The sequence below is a fragment of the Pteronotus mesoamericanus genome, unplaced genomic scaffold (genome assembly GCF_021234165.1).
Source record: "Pteronotus mesoamericanus isolate MK-2021 breed Mesoamerican mustached bat unplaced genomic scaffold, CSHL_Meso_final scaffold_174, whole genome shotgun sequence".
NCBI classification, from domain to species: Eukaryota; Metazoa; Chordata; class Mammalia; order Chiroptera; family Mormoopidae; genus Pteronotus; species Pteronotus mesoamericanus.
The window spans coordinates 22,179,420-22,201,314 of NW_026555309.1; the positions used below are offsets into that span (position 1 = coordinate 22,179,420).

General features: G+C 30.4%; 1 protein-coding gene across 18 annotated transcripts in view; it reads left to right on the forward strand.

The window, feature by feature from the left end:
• Positions 1-21,895, forward strand: part of RIMS2 (regulating synaptic membrane exocytosis 2) — a 473,698-nt gene that overhangs the window by 317,838 nt on the left and 133,965 nt on the right. For 4 of the 18 annotated variants that reach the window (XM_054590373.1, XM_054590372.1, XM_054590363.1 and 1 more), the window contains one exon: positions 12,567-12,599. The exons of 13 other annotated variants lie outside the window; for them this stretch is intronic. In XM_054590373.1, the coding sequence (XP_054446348.1) occupies positions 12,567-12,599 (33 nt within the window). The remainder of the gene's footprint in view (positions 1-12,566; positions 12,600-21,895) is intronic. One more of the 18 variants, XM_054590375.1, reaches the window with a different exon arrangement.

Here is a 21,895-nt window from a genome sequence, read left to right on the forward strand (position 1 = left end):
CAATTTGAACTTTTTTCTGATATAAAACTACATTGCTTATAATTACTTTAAATGTTTCATTTTAATTGTATGACCTACAATATAAATTCAGAGAGAGCTAAGTATGGGTAGCTCTTAACATTGAATTTTTGAGTGATAAATGAATTAATGATTTGATAGTCAGTTCTGTTCTTTTCATGATTTTAGTTCTGTCTTGAAATAGAACTTGGGTTTTGATACAGGGTTTAATAATAGCCACATCTTCTAAATTCTGAGTGTCTTAATTTAATCATCTCTGGTATAGGTCCTCTTCCACAAAATCTGACTAATCGGTTTAGAATCAAAAGAAGCAAAAACAGCTCTGTAATTTCAGGGCAGAAATAATCTTAGAAATTTTCCAGACCAAATTTCTCACTTCCCTTAGTGTAGAGGCCAGAGAGGCTACAAAACTTGCTTAACGTTATGCACCTAGTTAAAGGCAGAAATGTTCCTAAAGTCTATCATTTTTTGCTCAGATTGGTAACATATCTATTACCTTTTTTAACAATCATTGATACCCTTGATCTTGGTTTTCCTTTTTGTTGTTTTCTCTGGTATGTATAAATTCATGGCTATGAGACTTCTTTGTCACCGGCATATAGTATTTTCAACAAATACTATATGCTACTTTTTGCTAATTTCACTCTGTCAACACAAGACAGATGACTCTATAAACAATTTATCTTCAACTCAAAGAAAGCATTTAAAAATTTTAAATGTTATATATTAAGGAATTTTTCTTCACACTTCAGAAGATGTTTTCTTCCAATTTACAGATAGGCTGAACCATTTCAAAACAAGCCATTTCTGCTCTACACTCTCAAACTTATTTTAACAGGAAGCATGCCTTCTATTTTTGGAACACCACTAACTTTATCAAATGATGAAAGGTGAAACAACTTTTCAAAATGACGAATATGTAGGATTTTAGAAAATTTGACTTTGAGCAACTCTGTGATATTCATAAAATCATATTGGGGTTTTGGGGAGTAGGTAATCAAAAGTGAAAGGCATTTAAAATTTAATAGTACTTTATTATTAATGAGCTTATTATTTTCCCTAACATGGGGAAATTAGTCTTTGGGGTTTTTTTGTGTGTATATTACTACAGATGAATTTTGATTAAGGAACAGATGATTCCTTCGTTCTCATAATTACGGAAAGCTATACTAGAGTCTTGGAATTTATCAAAAAACTTGTATATTCTTTAAAGGTCTTGAGATTTCTCTTTCCACTAGCAGTTGACTGAAATATAGCATCTTTATCCAGATTGGTTACCATTTAGAAATCCTGTATTGCATCTTCATTGGGTTGTTTACTAATTAGAAAATTGGGGTGTCAGCTACACACCCAGGTGTCACTTTAATACTCCCACTGCAAGAAATTTGTTTTCTTGCAGTAGCAGATTGATGTTGGACCAGTATAAAGTGTGTTATTATTAATAGCATTTCGTTTAAAGTCTAGGAAAGGGAAGACCTTATACTGTACTTACTGTAGTCAATGTCAGCAGTATAAGTAACCCAAAATAGTGGTGTATCCCAGAGGTGAAACATACTATAGAAGAGGTCAGTGAGCAAAGTGATGTGTTTCTCCTCTCCAAACTCAGCGGCTCACTGAACCATGGGCTTCAAATTAGTGCATGCTCATTCCAGTCACCCTAATTTCTGTATCTTCTACTTTAATACATATGGTGGTGGGATTAGTTTGGTTTTAATTAAAAAGGTTCCTTGTGCTTAAAAAAAAAATAGTAACTGTATCCATAATCATTTAATGTTTTAATACAGGATTTTTTTTCATTTTTGACAATGACTTCATCTTCCTAGTTGTTTTCTAGCTTCATATTATAAAATGTTAGTTTTTCATTATTTATGGCCGAAGAGGTAGATAAGGTATCAGAGATTAAAATACATGTAGATAGTAACCATCTACTTGATTTAGAGTGTAGCTTTAGAAACATGTGAATAAAAATATAAGCAAGTATATACTTAAGTGTTTATGAATGCTACTATAAGAGTGAGATTAAATGATAATCAGTGAACCTTTTGATATGATACATGACCTACAAGGTCCTACGTGATCTGTACTCCCCATACTCCCCATTTCCCTGCCTTTTTTTATTGTACTTTTTCCCTTCCCTTTATCTTCCGTATACAATTTTCACCACCCCTCCACCCCCTGCAACCACCACACTATGGTCCGAGTCCTTTTCTTTTTTAATTGACTCCTCCACCCCCTAACCACACTCCATTGCAGAGCTGTCAGCTTGCTCTCCATGAGTCTGTCTCTGTTTTGCCAGTTAGTTTGGTTTGTTCATTGGATTCCACATATGAGTGAAATCATACAGTATTTTGAAGAGATAAAAAAATTATATTTTTCTCTGACTGGCTTATTTCCCTTAGCGTAATGTTCTCCAGGTCCGTCCATGCTATGGCAAAGGGTAAAATTTTCTTCTTTTTTATGGCTGAGTTGTATTCCATTATATAAATGTATCAGTTGTTTTATCCTCGCATCTACCTATGAGCACTTGGACTGTGTCCAAATCTTGCCTATTAATCTTGTCTTCTACCCCTTTCCCCTTTGTTCACTCTGCTCCAGCCATGGAGACCTCCCATTCAAATCGATGTTGCTTCTCTAGAACATGTCAGACATGCTCCCCCTGAGGATGTTTGCAAGTGCTGTTCTGCCTGTACTGACCTCTCCCCAAATAAATGCATAGCTATCTCCCTCACTAGAATATACACTTTGTGAGAGCATGGATTTTTGTTTATTTTGATAGTTATTATATCCCCAGTGCCTACACATGCCTGGATTATCATAGTTGCTGAATATATATTGTTGAATTAATGAACATATGTCATACAACAAATAATTCTAGATATCTTAAATTAGCTAGGTAGCTCATATTCAATGATACCAAATTATTGCTAATTTTTTGAAACCATAATCTCATAGCACATAAATTTTTCTGTCATTTAATAGAAGTATTAAATATGGTAGTAAAATAGCCATTTTACCTTATATATTAAAATCTAATTTTTATTGATATGTGTAGAATGTATGCATTTTAATTTCATATATACATTTCATTTTACCGCAAGAAAACATTTGGCAAAATGTTCATTTCTGAAATAATTTAATGTTACTGATATCAACTAAGATAAACATGTATTTGTCATATCAGTTTCATTATCATTTTCTTCATACCTTTACCACATTTATTTTATTGGAAGTGAATTTTAGTGCTTTGGATTTTTGAACTCCATTTAAAAAAATTCAAATGTCACATTTATATATTTAAAATATTAACTACATATTACTGACAATTTATGGGAAAATTTAGGGAAAGGTCTTTTAAAAAATACCTGAAGTATTTTTTAGATTCTCATTATGAACATTATCTAATGTTTCTTACAAGCTCTGATTTTGTTTTTGTTGTTTGTACTAGAAGTTACATGGGAAGACGAACAGAAAAAGGTGAATGGTACAATAATTGATGACATACCATTGCCGCAAAAGAAACACCAATCTGAGCCAGGTTTGTCAGGGTTTGGAAAACCACTGAAAGCATGAGAGGATAAGCATTACATTTCATGCTTTTGAAATATGTGTGTGCTTGCATCTCATTTTTCTCATTTTGGTGTGAACTTAGTTTTAGAGCCTATTTAGATTAGAGTAATGAACACTTTATTTCAAGATTTATTTAAAATCTACATATTTTGGAAAAAAGAACAGTTATTTTATTAATAACATTACTTCTTTAGGAAAAATGACAAATATAAGCACAAATGGTCATTTATATATTTGGATGTTATGCTTCTAAAGTACCTGAATGAGGAGACACTTGACTTTTTTAAAAAGTAGTATAGTAAACTCAATATGTTGTTTAAATTTTGTTCGTAAGCCATTTCTTATTTTCCACTTCAAATTCTATTAAGGTATTATATCATATGTTGGTAATGATTTATTTACAATTTCTGAAGCTAAAAATATTGCCAACAGCAATAAGGAATAAGAGCATAATATGTGAATTTATTAGAGTCTCTTAAAACCTTTAATTCCACCAATGAATTGAAATGAAATGACTTTATTTTCCTCTGCTTTCTGTCATTGGGAGAGAGATGATTAGTAGAAGACAAAAACTTGAGCCAGGAGTAAAACAAAGAGAAGAAAAGTGCTAAGATAGTCAACTGAGTAATCAGTATTGCTTTTAATTAGTAATTGAATGAGAGTCCATCAAAAATTTCATTCAAAATTTTAGAATGCAAATGGAGTTTTTGATAATAATATTGAAATGGATGCATCTATAGTAACAGTGTTAATGTAATTTTATGTGGTGAATTATTTTCTGTCAGATTCTTAAAAACCCATATTTCAAAATCTGCCTATGTATAAATTAAACTAACTTATTAATTAAAATTAGTTGCTATCCCGTTTTATGCCAGGCATTGTGTTTGGCACTGAGCTATTGGAGTTGACAAGGCAGATGCAACAACTGCCCTCAAAGAGTTTACATTCTTCAAATATACATAATTTTAAAATAATTATACTAATGATCGCATTATTATAATAGTGATAGGGTGCTTTGAGAAAAAGTATTACATTGCATAAGTCTGGAAAAGGAAAAATGCCATAGTGAAAATGGCTTAATCTGTGATTTCTCTTAAGTGAAACAGTTACATACTGAAATTTTAATAAAATAAATTGAATTTGGTATGGAGAATTTAAGTAAACTCAAAGTTGTAAGAAAATATCATACATGGTTTTTCAGATCTTCAATTAGAAATCATTTAGTTTACTTGGAAAAAAGTAATATGTTATTATATATTATATATTTGTACACTTAAGGTGATTTAAAAAGTAAACAAAATATGTGTAAAATCTGTTTTTATGCTGTGATTTACATGACAAATATCATTACTGTAAAACTCTCTCCTTGGTATATTGTGTGATGTGGGTTATCCCTAGTCATGGGCTATTATTTATTTGTTTGTCCTCCTTGCCCTCATGTCTGATTACATTAATATGTGTGTGGCCATATATAGCTATGCTAATAAATTGTATATTAAAATTATGAAACAATGCAATGTTTGACTAAAAATATTTTTAAATCTCACAGACAAAATTTTAATTATCTCCTTTACATAATGTTAATTTGTGTATTCTTGTATATAGCTTTTTCTTTAATCACTTAAGCCCTCTAATTGAATAAACTGTGTATGCAATAGAGGAAAATTAATGTAATTAGAATGTCTTAATGTTATGGTTTAAAATGTTTATAGATTTTCTATTTTGCCAATTGTGCATTTTCCTATATACTAGGAGATTCCTGGATATTCAAAGCCTTAATGTCATGAGTAAGTATGCAGTATGCTGAAATCATAAATGCTATGTTAAATTTTAGTTTTCCATAAATATTATTGTTTATTCCTAAAATAAAAGTAAGATATGTAGGGAATATTCTTAATTATTGAAACTTTGAAGTGATATAGTAGGAGGAAATAGTGTGACATCATGTGGAGCTAATTACATTTCAATAACATGTTTATGAGCTTGGGCTTTATAGAGACATGTTTGGAGGCATTCTTTATTTTATATTTAAGTACATTTATGATCTTAAAAATCTGTCAGTTGTAATCAGTGTTTAAAACAATTTTCATTCACTGAAATCTAAGAGATTATCTTTCAGTATTGTCAAGTTCACTAAAATAATCAGAGGATATTTTAAAATAATATGAGGATATTTTAGTGAACTTTTGGAATTAGAAAATGTTTGGAAGGACTTAAACCTAAACCTGATAAGCAAAGTTTACTATGTGTCAACAGCATATATTGTTATCTTTTTCCATTGCTGTGTAATGAAAGTCTATGTAAGAACAATACCTGAGAATTTGCAATTTTTAGGATGTATAATAGTAAAAACAAACATTTAAAATTTTTATTTTAAAGATAACACTATAGACCTCAAGGTCTAAATGGCATTATATAAACTACAGAATGAATTAAGAAATATTTACATAAACTTTAAGTATTATAGACTAGTATCTCCTTATTTTGAGGAACAATCTCAACATCTGTGAACTAGGCTGCCTAAGAGAATAATCAGTAAAGGAGATGATTTATTTTCTCTGGGAAAAATAATGATATTTATCATATTGATATCTTTGGTGTGAGCATAAAATATAGGCTTATTTAAATTCAAGTGATTTTAAAAACTGGACAGGTTTTATGGATAATATTTACAGTAAGTAAATCACTAAATGTCTTCTTCATATGGTATGTAGATTAGATTTTGTTTTGGCCCTTAAATCAACAAAATATTTTTAACGCCAATCAAGGATATATGAGCATGGCAAATCTGTTGCTTATTTTTTTCAATGAGCAATCTGATTCTAAACTAGAATGTTGTGGTCTGTAATAATGCAGTGTTATTAAACATTGAAAACAAATTTTAAGCTATTGAATTTTATTATAATTTTCACTTTGAATTTACCTGTTCTTATAGTAATTAGAAATATGTCTGAGAAAGAGTGTATTTGTACATAAAGTATTTTATCTCATATTTTTCTTAAACTCATCTTACAGAGAAGTCTGATAGGAAAACTAAATTCAGTTAGATTGACTGAATGTTTTAAAATGGATACATATTTAAAAATGTTTCTCATTTCCTCTGAACACTTGGAAGTAAATAGTTCAGAATCTATTTTGAAATAGAATTTAAATGATTTCTAATATGTTTGATGATTAATTGTTCCTATTTATAAAAGGATTATCACTTTGATTTGTTATTTTCTAAGTGTAAGTTATGCTGTATTTAGGAAAATTTTGTACTGCCTTAGCTACCCTTACTGTAGTTACCCCAAAACCATTATGGTGCTACTTATCGTGCTGTATCTTGTCTGGAAAATATGTTTTTCTGAAAAATGGAGGGTAGTGAAACACTTTGCTGAGTTACTGTATGATTGCATGGTATTTTGAAAATAGAAAATATTCAGAGTAATGAGTTGCGTTCTACTACTTACTGTAACATCTTTTGTGCATAAGTGCCTAGATTTAGCATTATGTGATTTAGTTAATATATTAATTTTTAATTTTTTTCATCATGGACTTTTCCAGGTTATATTCTTTATGGCCATGTGACTGTGGAGAATGTAGGGAATGTTTTTCTTAGTTCTAGCTTGAAATTATGCTTTATAAAATTTATCTTAAGGAAAAATAAATATTGAAAGATGTACTTTATTAGATTTTATGGTTTAAAATTTTTTTCTTGAATTTTGAAGTAATGGACTTTATTTTCTTTTATTCTTGAATAGTTTGATATATGTTAAAAATAGAAACAATCTATTCCAGTGTAAATCAGTATTCTAAATTAGTCTTCTAATTAGATGCTATTCTAAACCATCTATGTAGAAAAAAGAATTGAGGTGTTCGTGGTCAATATTAGCAGGTTGGTAATTTCGAGTTATTTCTGGATTGCTGTAGAATTGATGTATTTTAATATTTTTTACAGAAAAATGATCCAAAGCAAATATTTTAAACAACATAAATTAACTGATAGAATTTTTAACTAAATACTACTGATACCCTTAGACATAAATATAGCATTCTTTGTTAACAAACATATTTTCCTATAAATAAAGTGAAATTCATGATTTATGAGTTTAAATTGCTCATTTAAAGTTGGTTCAGGTTCCTCTGAACATACAGATAAGTTGATAAGGCCAAAATTGTACCTAGTGGCTATCTATTTTTATGATAAATTGTGTGCAATAGTTTGAAAATCAATTATTTTAAACTCCCTCAATACATACTCTATTTTTCTTCTGTGTTTAAAATTTCATTACATATCAGACTCAAAGGATAGAATCAGAGAAAGCACAGCTATGATGAGGAGAGAAGAAATTTAAAAGATAAACTTTTAAATAAGCTTTTAAAAATATTGTATCTTGCTTATTTTAATAGGTATAATTTATTATAAATGTTCAATAATTTTGTGTTGCTAACAAATTATGTAAAGTTATAATTAGTTTAAAAATAAATTTGGATACTTAGATTGAGGTATTTTTCAACAGATTCTTTTCACAGTAGAGAAGTTTTAGTTTGAAATCAATAAACTTGGTAAACATTTTCTTTTTATATTCTAGTTCTGTCCTAATCTTTGTATCATTGAAGCTGTCCTACTATGTACAGTATTTTGCTGGGGATAATGTGCACATTTTTGCCCAAATTTTTGAGGGAAAAATAAAGATATGCATTATACTGGGTATAATGATTATATACCATGGGTATAATAATCCCGTGTGCAATGCACCCAAAAATGTGGGTGAACATTATACATGACAGAATACGGTAGATATTTATTTAGGCTTCATTTTGAAAGGTATCTCTCCTGCCCCCAATGTAAACATTCTAAGACTCCTGTGACCTTTAAAAAGCCTTCATAATATGATCAGCTTTTAATTATGTCAAAAGTTTTAATATGCACTTAAAGTTCTGAGGCTTCTCTTTCATTGTCAGAAATCTTTTTAACAAATGCTTGCTATTTTAGGATATATGTTTACTCTAGTACAATTAAACCTGATAATAGAACCAATTACATCTCTGTTGTAAATGTTGATAAATGGGAACATTAGCCAAATCAACAGAGTTTCAGAAAGTATCATACATCCTTGTTAAAAACTGTATTTATGGATAAATATGTTCTTTGTATGTGCCCTTTTAATTAAGTTGATTGCAGATTATTATAGTTGCTTGAATTTGATGTGTTCAGTTGAAATATAATACTTAATGCATTACATTGGTAAGAGAAAATTTTTTGATTAACACAAAATTTTACATAAAATCTGACATTGGTTCTCATGAACTAACCAAATCTCTTAATGAAAGTGATTATTTCATGTATCACTTTATCTTCAGTATATTGTTTTTATTTTAATGACCACTATGGACAGCTTTCGTATATTTAAAATGTTATACTTCTTTATTTGATTAAAAGCCCATTCTTTTCATAGATGGCACCTTGATAGTATCTTAAATTTAAAAATATTTGTTCAAAAATAACTTACTATAAGTTATGAAATGCCATTTGTTATTCATTATATTTTATAAGTGCCATCTATTTCAGTATATTATGTGGAAGTCTTTTATTTCTCTTTTGTAGTTCATATTGTAGAATTAATCTCCCTCCCCACCTCCCCACCACCGCTGCGAAAACTCCCCACAAAACTGTGCATTCTCTTTACAAAGTCTTTATAATTCCTAAGTCTAAAACTAAGATCCAGACATAATTGTGACAGTAAGGACACCAAAGGAAGGTTAAACTTTCACTCTCCTTAATCATTCTAACTGGTTATTGGTTAAATAAACCATTGGAAAGAGTTCTCATGAGAACTGTTATTAGCAGCACTGAAAAGTACAATGTTTGGCTGTGGCAAAGTAATGATTAAAGGAAAAGTAGGGGGTTAGGAAGAATAGCAGATTAAGAGGAGGTAATCTTAGCTTCTTAAGATTCACTGAGCTCTGTGATTCGTTACAATAATGTGTGAAATAAGTCTTTATATTTTATTACTATTTAAATAAGATATGGCTATTTAAATATTAGTTGACTATATATTTTTAAAGACTGTTTTAACACAAATAGTGTATAATAAAAACTGTAACCACAAGAGACACAAGAAATCCAAAATGTATTTAAAATATTTTTGGTATTAATGAACAAAATAAACTAACAAGCAAAGTAGGGGCGGACTCATAGAGCAGGCTGACAGCTGTTGGGGTGGAGGGGCAAGGAGGTGGGGCTGGAAGGATTGGGCAAAAAATTTAAAAAAGAGAAAAACCTCACAGACACAACAACAGCATGGTGATGGCTGGGAGGGAGGAAGTGTGAAGGAAGGTGGCTGAAGGTACAGAGGGCATGAATGGTGATGGATGGAGAGTTGGCTTGGGGTGGTGAACACAATGTAGTGTACAGAGGATGTGATGTAGAACTGTGTACCTGAAACCTATGATTTTGTTAACCAGTGTCACCCCAATAAATTCAATGAAAAGGAAAAATAAATATATTTGATATAACTGTAAGCTATACATTGAGATTTCATGATTTAAATGAATATTAAATCTGCTAATTAAAATTAAATCATTTCTATATAAGATTAGTTAAGATCTATTAATGAATCATATTCACATAAATGATAGAGAAATGATTTAATGGCCACTTTCACTTAGTAGTGAGATCATTGCCAAATCTGTAATTTTCATCCTTTCATACACTATAAATTTTGTATAATTTTTAAAAAATATTAAATTATTGGTGATAATTGTTACTGTGTTCTCACAAAAATAATAACATTGGTGAATGACTTGCCTAGTTGTAGCATGTACCTCTTTTTAAGAATATTCTAATTAAGTACCATGTAATAAAGTGTCAAGTTCAAGTTTCACCACGAAAAGATTTTTTATTTTTTTCCTTGTTTGACTTTTTATTTCACATGTTTTTATTGGGTCATATAGCATCTAGTAGAAAGAAAATTGACCTGGTAATCAGGAGACCTCTGTTCTATCTCTGGTTCTGCCATTGAACTTGTTTTGTGACCTTGGGTAAGTCACTTGAACTCTCTGTGTCTCGCTTATTCTCTATTATAAATTAATAAGTGGGTTGAGGAGAATTTTGAATTCATATAATATAAACATTGCTCCAGTGTCATTATAAAATAATCCAAGGTACAGGAACATATGAGGTAGAGAAACTTTATTTATTTATTGTTTTTATGTTTTATACAAAAGATATTTTCTTAGAGATGGAATATCTGTGAGCCGTTATTTTATCCAATTTATATTGACTTTATTTTAACGTGAGGAAACTATTGTAATAGTTGATAAATATATCTGTAGAAAAATTTTGCATAGACTAATGCAAGGTCTGATACAATTCAGCTAACATGATATTTACATATCTGTGATTTTTTTTCTGTCTTTGAGAAATGGGTGGACTGGGGATGGAAGAGAAAATATGGCATATATCATACTAATGTATAAGGGTGTTGCAGGAGGACAGTACTTTGCTAGTGTTCAATCCTATTAGTAGAATCCGGGTTGTACTATAAGTATGATGAGATTTAGTGTCTAATTTTGAAGAGTTCAGAGATGTGCTTGTATAATAATAAAAAATGTATTGTCAAGTTTCAAAATGTGTTCCTTTGTCAGTTCTCTGTATTCATACTAGGATTTCTCTTTTTTCTAAGAAAGAAATTTTGGTCATGTTTATACTTTTTCCTAGTGGAATGTTTTTATTTTCTCACTATTCAGGAAAAGAGATAAATTTGTTGTAGGACAGAATGCTCTCAAGTTAGAGTTCCAATACATCAGCATTCCAAGTACAGATTGATATAGTTTTCTATAAATCACTTAAAAACTATGATACAGTTATTGCAGAAGTGAATGTGTTTTCATTTAATAATTTTGGGGTACCTGATCCAAAGCTAAGTCAGTAATTAAAATAGGAGATTTCAATTTTTGTATTACATTGTTTATCTGTGTCAATCATACCAATACTAACTCACTAGTATCTTTGGGACAACTTTATTTTGAGTGCTGAAATTAGCATACATTTTCTGCTTTAAATCACTGTATAAAATGTTTTTTTTTGGATTTCTCTACTGGCAATGGGGAAATAATGTTTCCAAAGTCTGTGCCATGTCTGTTAGAGTAGGTGTTGGATTTGGATGGGCAAATTTGAATAGAAACGTTGATGATCCATTATGTGGTGTCTATGAGAACTTTTTAATAAATAAACATTATAAGGGAAGCATTATAAAGAAAATTTGCCTAAATTGAAGGTTAGTTTGAGTTTTTAATATTTAAATAAGGCCATGTGTTTCAGCTACTCTTCTTATAATGAATTTTATTATGTATGTCACTCTCCATAATGTTATGATAATATTTGTGTATCAAAGTAATTTAGTGAAATAGTGGCCTGATGGCCACACTTTATTTCCATGGTTGCACTGATCAGTTTGGGAAATTTAGAAGGCATAAAATCTGTTGAACTATGTGTATTGCTATTTTTGAAGATGTTTCAATTAAAACTTATTTTGTAGACAATAAATAAAACTTTTAAAAGCATTTTTCACAGATCTTAAATAGAATCAGTAATGTCTTCAACAATAAAGTCATACAAGTAACCTGGTATTCATTAATGATATCTCTCTTCCGCATCAGAATTCAAGATTGGCTGTCCACAGATAATGATAAACTTTTGAATCTTTTTTTCCTATACTAACTTTATTTTTCTGATTCTGCTAACCCATAGTAGCTTAACCAAGTCACCATCAGTTCTTCTGTAGTTCTTTTTCTTTTCTTCTCTTTTTCTTTCTTTTTCTTTTTTTTGGTTAAATATGGTGTGTGTTTGATTATATCTTCCCTACCATTATGCACAGGATTCTTTCTCAAAATGACTTGGGGCTCTTTCCTTCGGTGTCATTTTACCTTTTGAGTACATCCACTCACACCCATCTCCTTTGTCTATGTCTGTCCTTTACACGATGTGATCACAGAAGAAGCGGACTCCACAAGGAGAAGACATGCAGGTCTGTCTCTTCTACTGCTTTTCTTTTATCTAACTTGTCTTAGAAATTTTTTTACTCTTTTTTTATTCATTTAATTTTTCCTTCTCCTCTAATATAACAAATGTTAACTCTTGCAGCCATTTTCATTTTAAGTAGTTGTATAGTCAACTTTTATCAACAACTCCAATTAGATGGATGAAAATAAAATGATTAATTTTTGTGGGATATATACATATATTCAATATGTGTATTTTTCCATAGTTGAATATAAATTATATATATATAATCTAGCTATAGTCAGCTAGAACAAATTAAATTAAACAAATTAATTAAAATTTGGTCTTGAATTTATTTAAACTTAAGACTTATGTTCAACTTTTTTTACATAATAACAAAAGTATTTTATTTGTATCATGAGTTCAACAATGTGCTGGACCATGGAAAATACTAAACAAGCTCTCAATATCAGTGGGACTTTAAAATATGTGGGTAATATGTTGTGTTTGTCTGCCAACATAGATGACTAACAAAGGTATAAAGTCAAATAAAATTTATTTTAACTATATAGTCAAAAAGCCTTCATGGAAAAAGTAACATTTGAAACTTGAACATTCATTCAATACTCATTTATTAATAAGCACATGCTGTGTGGTACTTTTCTAAGTGCTGGAAATAACAGGACACAAAATGGCCCCCTATCCTGTGGGCTTTTCTAGTGTGGGTCTAACAATTAAACACAATAATAGTACAGGTAATATGATATATATAAGTGGGATTACAAAGTGTGATAATTTCTGCCTGAAAAACATAGATATTAGTTCAAAAAGACTTCACAGAAGAGATAACCATTGAGTTAAATGTTAAAAACTAAATGGGTGTTTGCCTCGTGTGTAGAGAACGTTTCAGGCAGAGAAAACGATGTAAGCAAAATGATTCAAACAAGTTCAGAAAAGTAGGCAGTGAGAGTTTTGAAGATGTAGGTTATTGAAGCATATAAAGTAGAGGAGGAACAAGATCAGGTATTTGTTTCCAGAAAGATTAGAAGCTATATTTTAAAAATTGTACCTGAGCAATATAAGCATCAAGATCATTTATGAGATATGGCATCAATCAATTAAGAGGTAATAATGGGCTGAATTAAGGTATCAACAGAGACTATTGGTACATGAGAAGTTATTTTAAAATGTAGAGTCTCTAAGGCTTATTAGATATTAATGATGCAGGAATAGAAGCCATTAAAATAAAAATCTCAGATGACTAAAATGTTTGGATAGATGGTGGTACATTTTATCAAGATAGAGAATATAGAATTTAGAGGGAAAATAAAATATTTGGTAGTTACAAAATAGTCATGGGGGTATAAAGTACAGCACAGGAAATATACTCAATTATATTATAATAACTGTATGGCGCCAGGTGGGTACTGGAAATACCGGGGGAAACACTTTGTAAAGTTAATGGTTGTATAACCACTGTGCTGTACACTGAAACTAATACAAAATAATATTGAATGTAAACTGTCATTGCAATAAATAAATACATAAATAAAAATTGAAAAGTGCAGTTTGGGGATTAGTTGAGTTTCCTGTGGAAAATTCAGGTATAAGTAGCTATTAGATGTGATTCAATGTACGGGTCTGAACTCAGGAGAGAAGTCTAGACTAGAAACATTAAATATTAGAGTATCCACGCTTAACTAATTCCATAAGAGAGAATGGAATTGCCAGAATCATTTGAGGAATAAGAAGACAGCCAAGATTCAAAATTCTGGGACCATCAACATTTATTTATATTTAAAGAGTGGATGAAATAACAAGAGTCAGAAAACTATGCTGAAAACAACCATTCAAAGAGAGTAAGATATCCAGAAAAGAACAGAATTCAAGGAAGGGAACTGTTTCAAGAAGGGTACAATTATCAGGAAAATTCCAGAGGAAGACAAATATGTTGTCAAATGATACAACTAATTAATAATTATCTTTGCCTGATTGGTTTCAGTAAAGTTGTGGAGGCTGGAAGCCACATTGAAGAGAAGGTAAGGGAGATCTAAAAGAAAAAAAAAATGAAGGTGAATGTGGAACAGGTTTCCTGATGGCCTGAGGATGAGACAGGGAATTCACCAGAGATGCATAGCATAGTGACAGTTTAAGTGAAAAACTTAAATTCGTGATGGCATTGATTCTCTAAGATTGTGGATGTAAGGTTGGAAGTTTGTGTGCAGTTTTAGTAGTAAGAAATAGATGAAGCCGCTCATTGTGGCGGGCAAGGAAAATGGTTAGCATGATGTCCGAGATAGACTAGGGAAGATCCTCTCCATGTTAAATCATGTGGTCTTGTTCAGATTCAGAGTTTTCCATGGACTGGGAGAGAAGGACTTCAATGAAAGAGTTGGATTATGTGGAGATATTGAAGGGAATGGAAGCAAATGGAAGATTATTTTCAGAGACTGATTTAACAATGTTTGGAATTCTGATGTGTTAGATAATTCCAAATAATGTAAAGATGCGGGGTTTGGTTTGGGGGGGTGGGTTTGTGAGACACAGCATGGATTACAGTTTGGGAGGTAAAGGAAAGCAACACACTTCGACACTAGGATTTTTACATAGGTATTGAAGTCACTGAAGACCTAAGGTTGATAGAAAATCAATAAAAATTGCCTAGGAAGTAGAGAATAACAGCTAGGAAGTATAATGGTATGAACATAAAGGAGTAGATTTTACATGAAATTAGAAAAGTAAACATGTGGAAGCAGCAATACAGACCTGAAAGAATGCTTAAAACCACTTTCAGTATTCTGTAGTATTTAAGGTATAGGATTTTGAACAGTTTCCCCTCAAAATGTCACTGGGGAAGGTAGTATTCTTGTTGAAGTGTCAGCTTTTCCTTCCACCTCCCTTCCACTAAGAGAGGAAAAGAGCATTCTGTGATGATATTGAGGATGTATAAGATTTAAGTAAAAGGAACAGGGTTTCAGAATCCACAGTGGAAAAGGGTAGGATGTCTGTCTCTAAGTAGTGTGGGGAGAATTAGAGAGAGAAGCTCTGATAGGTACATTGACAGAACAGATTGGAAATGTTTAAGAAAAAGGAATAGATGCTAGGAAAAGGGAGGAAAGTAAGGAATTTAAGCTAAGCTTAGGGAGAGTAAATTCAATAGATTGAATAAAGGAATCTTCATGATATGCATGCCTAACAATAAGAGGAAAGTAGTTGAGGAGTTTGAAGATGGGAAGAGGAGATTATAATGGAAGCAACCTTTCTTAAGAAACAAGTAAGTAGTATCTAGGACACACGTGAAATAGTTAAACTTACAGAGGGAAGAGAACTTTATTTTATTCAAATAATAGGCCCTAAATTATTTCCAATTGTTAACATAATTTGAAACCTTTCTTAGCGTCAAGTTTAAAACTGCAGTTGTAGCTTTATCTCTACAACACTTCCTTTTCGGCTGGCATGAGGAAGCTGAAGAGTGAGTTTTCTCAGATCTAACTGTAGACCTTTAATATTGTTATGTTAGGACTTGGTCTGTATCAATCAGCACTGAATTTAGGACTCCACACTGTCCTAAGCCTAGAGATAAATGAAGCCAAGTGCATTCTGTTTCAAAGGAAATAAAAGTAAAGAGGAAATGATAAAGTTTTAAGAAGAGCCTCCAAAAAAAGAAGGAACTAATTTTTAAAAGAGAAAGCAGTAAATTTTGTAACAAGCAAATTAACATGGATTTCACTTGTTTGAAAGTTACATGTGTTAAGCTTTTCAAAGCCTTACTGAAGTGTGTGACAAATAAAATGTAATATCTTTATTAAGCTATCACATCTCTAATGGATAATGTAAATTGGTATTTTTCCTCTGTTAACACAGCTTATTATTAATTCAACCCAAATGTGATGGAAACATAATTTCATCAGACTAATCATTTCCCTGACATATTAAAGTGTATGTTTATGTTTTATACCACAATTGTTGCATCTTCATTTGTATTAAGAGGTCCTAGTATAGTCACTGCAACATAATTCTACATAATGAATGGAGCAGTGGAGTTAGTCACACATTTTGAAGCAGCAAAAAGAAATTGATTTTTTGCCCTTGCAAATCAAAATCAAGTTTCTTTTAAGTAAGAAGTAGTGAGCTTTATTAAGGTTTACACTTTTCCTTCTTACTCTTATGAAATTTCATATGACAATATTATTTTTTTTAGATAATTATACAAGCCTTAGAGACCATTTAAAGAGAGCCAATGATACAAGAAATTTTTAAAATACTGTTTGGTAAGTTTTAGAAAGCAGCATCTGCTCATGTTTTTATATTCAAGTTTGAACTGCACAAATTTTCAGAATTACGTTCATGCCTTGGGTAAAGCATCTGATGATCTTAAGTGCTTTTGTAATACATAAGTTTTATTCATAAGGATATCTCAAAAATAAAAGATATTTTGTCAGCAATATTTCTTAGTAATCCCTTATATAAATTATTGTTACATTATAATAGCAATTACATTATGTTAATTAATTATTACATTATTATCATAGTTGACGCTCTGCTACGTCCAAGTTTTATAAAACATGTTAAAAATTACTTTTGCAGACTGATCCATTAATCTGCTAGGTACAAATGTTAATTTGAAAAGCTTAACAATTTAAGTTAAATAGATTCAAACACTTCTTAGTAAATATACAATGAGAAATAACATATACTTTGTGTTGTAATTTTAATGCTTTTAAAATTTTTTTAATTTTTAAAGATTTTTTCCGTTTTTATGAGATGTAATTGACATATAATATTGCATTAGTTTAAGGTATACAACATAATGATTTGAATATGTATATATGGTGAAATGATTACCACAATAAATTTAGTAAACATTCTATAAGTCATAATAAAATTATTACTTAACTTTCTGTTAGGGTAGAATAAGGTAAATTTTTCAAAATTAATGAAATTGTATTATTCTTCTTAGCATAAAAAGTTTCTCTTTTTTATTATATTTCTCCGATTAACTTGAATATTGACATTGACTTGTATTACTTCATACTTGCACTTTAATTCTTACCAGATTTGCTAGGAATATATGCCATATTTTGGTGCTATGTGCTTTTGCTTGACATTTTCTTCTACTTGTATGATGTCCTAAAAGATAAAGAGAAGTAACATCCATTTTAGGGAAAATTTAACATGTGTACACATTTAAATGCACATATAAGCTATAACTGAAATTTTCTACCATCTTTCAATTATTGATTTATTATCAGTTTTATCATTACACATTCTACCCATTTTATAGATATTCTTAGAAAATATAAATCTCAGTTCATAAGAAAGGATCAACTCTTCGTCCAGTACTATGCTAGATAGCTTAGATGTTACAAGAGACATGGTATCTTAGAACAATATTTTATATATGTTGCAGCTTAACATTTTAAGTAGTATTGTAACATTTTAACCAAAAAAAGTCTCAAATGAAATATGTATATGTTGATACATAAAAAACATACTACATCTTATAGAAAAGCTCCTACTGGTAAAGTGAAATACTTAATACTTAATTCTCTAAAGTGTATAAATACTCAAATATAAGAGAACAGAGTTAAGAAAAGTTCTTGGAACTTGAAATAGCAGCAATACCCAGACATGAAATAAATATTCCCTTAAGCATTTGCTCCTAGTGTGGGCGGCGTGGGAGAGATTGGAAAGGCTATTAGGTGCCACTCAAGGGGCCTCAGGAGCCCTAGTCCTGCTACTTAGCTCTGTGATTCTAGACACACAATTTAATGCCTTTGGGTACAACATCTCACCTTTAAAGGGGGAATTTGGAATACATTGTTTTTCAATTCTTTGTAAATATAAAATTCCAGTTTCATTGGAAGATGCATCCTGAATTTAAGGTGTTACTACTAAATTCTCAATATATTACTCACACACTGTGAACACTATAACATTCAGTATTATCTAGGCCTATTGTGCATCTTAACTCTCTTTCCTAAAATTTTCAGCTAATAGGGAAAATATTTGTTCCTGTAAGAAATGTTAGTCCCCGAAGCAGTATTAGAGGACAGACTCTGGAACTAGACTCGCTGATCAGTGCCACCACTTATTTGCTGTGAGTTTCTATGCCTCAGATTTCTCATCTGTAAAAATGGTTACAATAATACTGCTACCTCAAAGGATTGTTGTAAGGATTGAATTAGTTAATATTAATATATAATATGTAAAACACCTAAAGACAGTGTCTTTTTGGTATATAGTAAGCATTGTATAAGTGGAGGTATTTTATAAAATACATTAAAAAAACAATTTTTATTTTGGACCAGCTGTATTGAAACCCACACATTTTGATGTATAGGAATTCTTTCTATAGTATAGAATTAATTGTTTATGTTATATGCATTCCAAATATTTATACCAATTTGTGGCTACCAGTTTAGCAATAGCTGTCATACAAATCAGTGCATCTACATTTTTTATAATTTGTAAAAAATGAAAATAATAATATCTGTAAAGGACTTATTGCAGGGTTTTATCTGTACTAGATAATCTAAAAATGGTAGCTCTTAATTAATTATTACTAAAGCACTTATACCAAAAGATTATTTTAACATGCAGATATACTCACTGAACTCTTTATTTATGATTTATACTTGTTTTTAGCAAAACTGTGGGTTTTGCAGTAGGGTTTTGAATTTAAATTTAATATCTGAATAATCTATAAACAATGAGTTCAGATAACCTACCCATCTCTAGGACTGTTTAAAAATAGAAAATAATTTTAATGGTAGAGCTGAGCATGGGAATATACTTATTAACCAGTTTAGTTATTTATTTGAAGCATTAGAAACAAGACACACTACTTAATTTTAGATATTTAAAAAAAAATAACTATGCTACCTTTGAAGAACAATTGAACAAGTAATGTTTTATTCTCTATTGCCTTATAAGGTAGCTTGTTGGTGAGCAGTAAAGTATGACATTAGAAAGCCTTTGTGATCTTAAGTACTCTTAATCTCTTTAAGTTTCAGTTTATTCATTGGTAAAAGGGAATTGATAATTTCTGTGTGTGTGTGTGTTTACTGTTTATCAACAGAAGAATAAAACAAATGACCTACCAAGATAAAAAATTTCTGTTTCAAGAGTAAGGAAATAAGTGCCTAAAAAGGAAAATAAAAACTGTGAGCTGCCACTTTTCTCATATAGGACTGAAGTGCCATTTTTTTTTTTGTACTTTATTTTTACTGTTGACACTATTACAGATGTCCCCATTTCCCCTCCCTGCACCTTTGCCCACCTCCACCCAGCTCTGTCCCCTGCCGCCCCACTCGGGTCACCACACTATTGTCTATGTCTTTGGGGTATGCATGTGTATTCTTTGGCTTATCCATTCACCATCTTTCATCCAGCCCCTCCCTCCCTCTTCCCCTCTGATAAGTGGCCAAAGTAATATTTTTAACATGTTATGGATTATTCAAACTTCAAATTCGTTCTCAAGATATTCTAACACACATACAATAACCAATGATAAATACTAACACTCTGGTGTATGCATCTTAATGTTTATCATTCCATCTCTTTTTTATAGGCTATGTGCAGATGTATTTTATGATTACTTCTTTAAATTATGGTTTATAAACTCTAGTACTATATCATTTAATCTGTTTTATACCTATTAATTACACTATATTTTATATAATTTTCATATGTGAATGCACATGGACAGCACACTCCTCATTTATCATGGATGCATAGTATTCTCTAGATATATGATAAATTAAGTTAACTAGTGCCCCATTGTTGGACATTTAGTGTTCCTTTTCCCAGGCCTTCATGATTATCAAACAATAGTGCCATGAATATACATTGATTTATCTTTGCACATTGACTTATTTCTTTAGGAAAGATCCTGGGGAGTAGAATTTCAAGTTCAAAACTATGACCATTATAAAGTCTTTTGGTGCAGAGTACCAAATATGATGTATTTTTAAGTAAAACATACAAATAAACACTAATTTTTGTCAAAAACTAGTATATGGCTGTAAATAAGAAAAAAATAATTTTCCCATAGTTACTAGATATTGAAAGAATAGTTAAAATGTGCAGTAAAATTAAGGACAATATTTTCTTTCTGAATTGCACTGCCTTTGAAATAAAGTTATAACATGACAAAATATTAGATTCATACTTATTTAATGTTATTTCAGCAATTTCTATTCTTACTCCTGTGACCATTGAAAGACATCAACAACTTGTTTTTATAGTCTATCTTGCTGGAACTAGAAAATAAAAATAAATAGCCATGCTTTCTTCTCTGTAATTGTCACCTTGAAATGAGCAAATAGCAGCATACACTGATTATACATTTTTCTTTATTGCATTTAATTTGGTGCATACCTAAATGATGATTACATGAATTTGGCCCTTTCAACTTTGTTTGCATGGAATATGTGATTTCTGTCAGTCTCATTATTATTGTCTGGAATCTCATTTTGTTTTGTGCTTCTTCCACACTGTATTTTTTTTGAAGAAAAATTTGTTTACTAAGATTCAATAGAATAGTTATCAAATGTGATATTTTTCCTCTCAATAGTTTGGCAAAAAATAGTTAATTTTTAAAATATATTTCTACTATTTAAGTAATATACTTTTGTAGCTTCAGTCAGAAAAATGCTGTAGGTAATATTTTGTTTTATGTTCCAATTACACTTATTACATATCTGTATTTTATGAAAATTAATTAGATTTGTTAAAGCTACACTTTATATTGTTATCAATTGTTTGGATAGTTCAACAGAAAAGTTTTTGTTGGAAATCCTTCACTATTTTATTATTTATTGATTTTAAATAAAGAGGAAAGCAGAGAGAGAAATATCCATTTATTTCCACTTCTTTATGTATTCATCACTTATTTCTTATATGTGAGTGATCAGAGACTGAACCGGCAACCTTGGCAGATGGGGATGACTCTCCAACCAAATGAGCTACCTGGCCAAGGCGGAAAAATACTTCACTACTAATTAAAATTTAATATTGTACAAATGCCTTTAATTCTTAAATTTAACTAGAAAACCAATTTAACATGTACCCTTTAAAAGGTTAAAATTCGTAATAAATCCAATTATAAAATGCTAATGTTTAATGATGACTTTACAAGCTATTGATATATTTTTTAAAATAATAATAAAAGTGTGTTTTTTAACCTCAGATGTTTGGAGACATATCTCAGTTTCATGAAGATATAATCAAAGAAAAAGGAATTACAGACTATTTTCATTAGAAACTCTCATAATAAATTTTTCTATCTCAATTAAAGGAAGACTTTTTAAGCTAAAG